Here is a 4,863-nt window from a genome sequence, read left to right on the forward strand (position 1 = left end):
TGCCACAGAGAGGTGGGGGTCCCTCTGCCCTCCCCCACCCCAGGCCCTTGCGGCTCTGTGCAGTGACACCTACACACCTGGGTTGTCACTCTCTCTCATCTGTTTGGAGGGTGGCTCCTCAGTGTCCCAGGGCGTGGACTGATTGATGGGCGTCTGTCCCCACCGGATGCTGGTGGCTAGTCCCTGGGACGGATTGTCTGTCTTGGAGATGCCAGGGGCCTGTGGAGAAAGGTGCACAATGGGGCGGTGAGTACAGGCTACAAGGGCCACTGCCTGGGGACCTACCCCACCCTAGAAGATGACTCTGGTCTCCTGGGTGTCATCCACTGAGCTGGGGAGGCAGAGGCTGGCCCTGCACATGGAGAGCCATGTGGGTCTCAACGGATCCTCTGACCAAGTCCTAGCAGCTGTGGCGTCTGCAAAGCTTCTGCCCGCCGGAACCCGCCAGGTGACCCTGCAGGCACTCCTCCAGCTGAGTGGGTCCACAGGGAGGGAGCATTCTGTGCCGGGGGTGGAAGCTTCCCCAGCCTTCTATCGGGAAAGACAGGTCACAACAAAACAATTGCTGCCCATTTATCTCTGGGCTCGTGCCGAGAACGGGTGGAGCCCAGGCAGACCAGTGCCACCAGGAGTTCCGCTTTTCTTCACGGAAGAGCATGCGTCCCCGGAGCCCCTCCATCAAGCCACTGGCACAGGTGCATAGAGGCCAAGGTGCATCAGCAGCTACCAGGGGCAGGTGGGAGGCAGGGCAAAGGGACAGCTCCTGCTTAGGGGCTACTGAGTGTCAGGGACTGAACTGTGTCCCCGAGATAGAAAGCCCCGGTGGCTGCAACAATGGGCTCTCACCTAGGGACAGCGGCGAGGGTAGCGCGGGGGCTTTTGTCATGTGGCACATGGGTTGTGAGGATCAGAACCCATGACAGCATCTAACAGCAGGAACAACCAAAGAAGAGCTGCACTGGGACTCCTAACCCCTCTCATTGGGGGTAAGGAGCCTGGGGGTGCAGTGATTACATGCGAGGTCAGCAGTTCAAAGCCACCAGCAATGCCCTGGAAGAGAGATGGGACTTTCTGCTCCCATAAAGGGTTACAGTCTAGGAGACCCACAGAGGCAGTTCTACCTTTGCCTCTAGGGTGGCTCCTTGTTGGCATCGCGCGATGGCATTGTGTTTGGTTTAGTTTGGAGTTCATTCCTTAAGGCCAGCTGCCGTGGATGGGATAGTACAGCAGGGAGAAGGTATATCTCCCAGAGTGGGAGAATCCCCAGAGAGAGCCGCCTTCTAGGAGCTGGTGCTCCAGACACACCCTTCTAAAGAGAAAGCAAACCTCTGCTTATTAAAGCCGCCACTCTGGGTTTCTGTTGCAGCTGCACCGGCAGACTCAGACCGGGGGCTTCTGTTAATGGCGATGGGACCGCCTGGAAAGGGGTAATGGCCATGGGTGAGCAACACCATCAGCATGACGAACACCACGGAACTGTACACCCGAAGGCTGAAATGGCAAATGATTTGCTAACACACACACACACACATACACACACACACACACACACACACGTTCCTTATTCTGCCCCCAATCAGCCTTTGAGATCCCACAGCAAATCGCTGGGGAGCTGTGAGAGGTCAGTGGATGCTGGTACCAGGGCAGGAGGCAGGGAGCCCCGTCAGCAGAGACACCCCAGGACCCTCGCTCCCCATCCACGGCTCAGTCTCTAATGCAGACACGTGTCCTGCTGCTGTTGCAAATGATCTTCCTACCATATCACAAACAGACTTCTTGTTGTGAGGTGCTACGGAGTCGGGTGCCAAAGCCACCCGATGCATCACAGAACAAACCACCGCCCGGTCTTGCACCCTCCCCAATCCACAATCCACAATCGCTCTTAGGTTCGAGCCCACTGGTGCGGTCACCGGTCACCGTGTCAATCCATCTTGACAGGGCCTTCCTCTTTTTCACTGCCCCTCGACTTTATCAAGCATGAGGTCCTTCTCCGGGGACTGGTCTCTCCTGATAAGATTCCATCTTGCTGGATGGAATGCATGGGAACGCAAAGGACTACATCTATGGAAAGAGATGATGGAGTTGACCCCAGCCCAGTCAGAACAAGGGCTGGGGCCAACTGCAAAACAGACCACCAGGTACACATATGCAGGTTCAAGTTGACGCGGAAGAGAATTACATCAATGAGAATATGTGTGTGGCAGGGTGCAAACGGACACTGAGACACACTGTTTCCCCGAGCAACAGTCACATGTCGGAAGCGGACATGGCCATTGGAAACAATCGCGTCCATGAAGAATTTTTAGTGCAGTGGCAAGAGGCTTACACTATGACATTAAACGAGAAGGTGGACATGGGAGGAGCCGATGCATGGAGGGAAATGACCAAACCACTAGCAGGGATGCTATCCTTGGGTCAGGGGGCTATGGGTAACTTTGATTCTCTTGTCATTGTGGTTATGCTCAGGACTGCTCATGGCAAGTTCAGCGGTTTGAAACCACCAGCCTGTCTGAGGGCGAGTGGTGAGGCTTCGTACTCCTGTCGTAAAGACTCACAGTCTGGGAGACACACAGGAGAAGTCCTCCAGGGTCCTACAGAGCCGCGGTGAGTCGGCATCGACTGGATGTCAGTGAGCGCTGAGTTGAGACTTTTCTACGATAGCCTTTATGGAGAGAGCACAGCAGGCACAGTGCAATGAGCGTTGTTCGAACCCTCCGATTGCTCTGAGGGAGAACGGAGTCGGGTTGCTTCCGTGAAAATCGACAGCCGTGGAAGTCCCACGGGGCGGATCTTTTCCGCTCGACGGGGCTGCGACGAGTCACAATCCACTTGCCAGTAGTGGGTTTAGGGGGTAGTTGGACGTTTACATAAAACTAGCAAAAATTTTTTAAAAATCCAACAAGGCCTTGGCGAGACAGGGCCTTGGGTAACAGGGAAATGCAAGGGTGGGCATCTCAGTGGAGACGGTTCCAGTAAGTGTGACCACAGCTTCCAGGAACTGCAGCCAGAGCCAGGCTCAATGGAGGACAGGGCTGGGCTGGGCCAGGGCCAAAGGGGTCCCTCCCCCCCACGGGGGTGTGGGGTGTGGTGGGGCGGGCATGTGTAGGTCTCTCCCCTGTAAAGGTCACAGCTGGAGAAGGGCCCAGCTGCGTCTCTTCTTGTGCCTTGAATCCGGAATTCTGGTGGAACTAAACCTGTGACCCAGCAGAGCCGGCCGCTGGGCCTCGCCAACAAGCATGCCTCTCCCAGGCCGGCCCGGAGTGGGTGGGAAGCGTAGCACACACTGGGGCTGGGATGCATAATGCGGATGACAAACAGTGCCTGCATTAGGGCCTGCTGGGAACGCAGGAGCTGCATCCCATTAGGACCTGTGGGCTGTGTTGCGCTAATTGCATTAGGCTGCACTTTATCTCTGGCCCGCGTTTCAGATGCTCCGCTTCCATGAACAGAGCAGGAGACAAAAGAAAAGAGCGAATCTCCCGAGGACAGAACAATTGAACAGACAAGCTTCCTTATCAGAGGGCCCTGGCCCACTTCTATCTGCGGGGCAGATGGGAAGCTAGGGGGGAGTGGGCAGGAGGGGATGATGCCACACGCACCCATAGTTGTGTGGAACAATAGGTGGCTTTTTACAATAATAGACACCTCTCAGCGCCTGCCCTAGCTGAAGGAGGAAGGCACCTGCCCCCTGGCTGTATCTCCGGGCTCTCAGGTGCTGGCAGTGTGCAGCGCTTTCGTCCCTGGAAGGAAGGCATCTGAGGGGGACAGACTGAGGTTGTGAGATGCCCCACTCAGGACTGGTGGAGGTGGCGTTCGAAGGCTCAGCTCCCAGCCTGCGGTTGGAATCCCTCCTGCCAGGAGGGGGCACTGCTGCCCCTCTCTGCTGCCCAGGTGTCTTCAGCCTCCCAGGCAAGAGGCTATTTTGGTTTTCAGGTTCCTCATCCAGCCGCCATTTCTCCCCTGCTGAATCAGCACGCGGCCTGGACGGGCAACTTCACAGGGGAGGGGAGGATTCTGGAAACTTGGAAGGCCCTGGGTCCTGGGCGCCACACTCCGTAGTCTGGGTAAACAGGCTCTGGGTTTCAAAAACTCCCCCGACCCCTTTTTTTTTGCCCTATAATTGGGCATATTCTTAAAGTTGAGAAGTCACATACTTTGTGGGTATGCCTTGCACAGGCGCATGGCTTCGAAACACTCCTGCTAGCCATGAGTTGCTCCTTGGTTGAGGCCACCTATCTGGAAACACGCCTGGACCTCCTGCTCCTCGGCAGGCTCTGGCTGAGGCACGGGACGGATGTCACAAGGGAGAGACGAGCCAGTCAGGGTGCAGTGTAGCGCCGATGAAGCATACAACTTTCCTCTAGTTCTTTCATGCTTCCTCTCCCTCCTGTCATGACCCCAATTCTACCTTGCAAATCCGGCTGGACCAGAGCATGTACACTGGTATAGATCAGAGCTTGCAACACAGGGAATCCGGGACAGATAACCCCCTCAGGACCAATAACGAGAGTAGTGATACCAGGAGAGTAAGGGGAAGGTGGGGGAGAAAGGGAGAACCAATCACAAGGATCTACATATAACCCCCTCCCAGGAGGATGGACAACAGCAAAGTGGGTGAAGGGAGACAGCATGAAACACTGTTAAAATAAATTATCAAGGGATAAAGAGGTAGGGGGGGTGGGGGACTGTGGAAGTGAGCTGCTATCAAGGGCTCAAGTAGAAAGAAAATGTTTTGAAAATGATGATGGCAACGTATATACAAATGTGCTTGATGCAATGGATGTATGCATAGATTGTGATGAGAGCTTTAAGAGCCCCCAATAACATAATTTTAATAAGAAATAAAAAGGTTGTTTAAAAAAA

The 4,863-nt window shown here is 55.2% G+C and overlaps 1 protein-coding gene across 1 annotated transcript in view; it reads right to left on the bottom strand.

Moving 5' to 3' along the window:
• The window catches only part of KLHL29 (kelch like family member 29), a 101,118-nt gene that overhangs the window by 91,984 nt on the left and 4,271 nt on the right, over positions 1-4,863 (bottom strand). Inside the window, exon 3 of the mRNA XM_045286592.1 lies at positions 78-219. Within this exon, the coding sequence (XP_045142527.1) occupies positions 78-219 (142 nt within the window). The remainder of the gene's footprint in view (positions 1-77; positions 220-4,863) is intronic.

The sequence above is a fragment of the Echinops telfairi genome, unplaced genomic scaffold (genome assembly GCF_000313985.2).
Source record: "Echinops telfairi isolate 266 unplaced genomic scaffold, ASM31398v2 ScPeMD7_9;HRSCAF=40, whole genome shotgun sequence".
Lineage (NCBI taxonomy): Eukaryota > Metazoa > Chordata > Mammalia > Afrosoricida > Tenrecidae > Echinops > Echinops telfairi.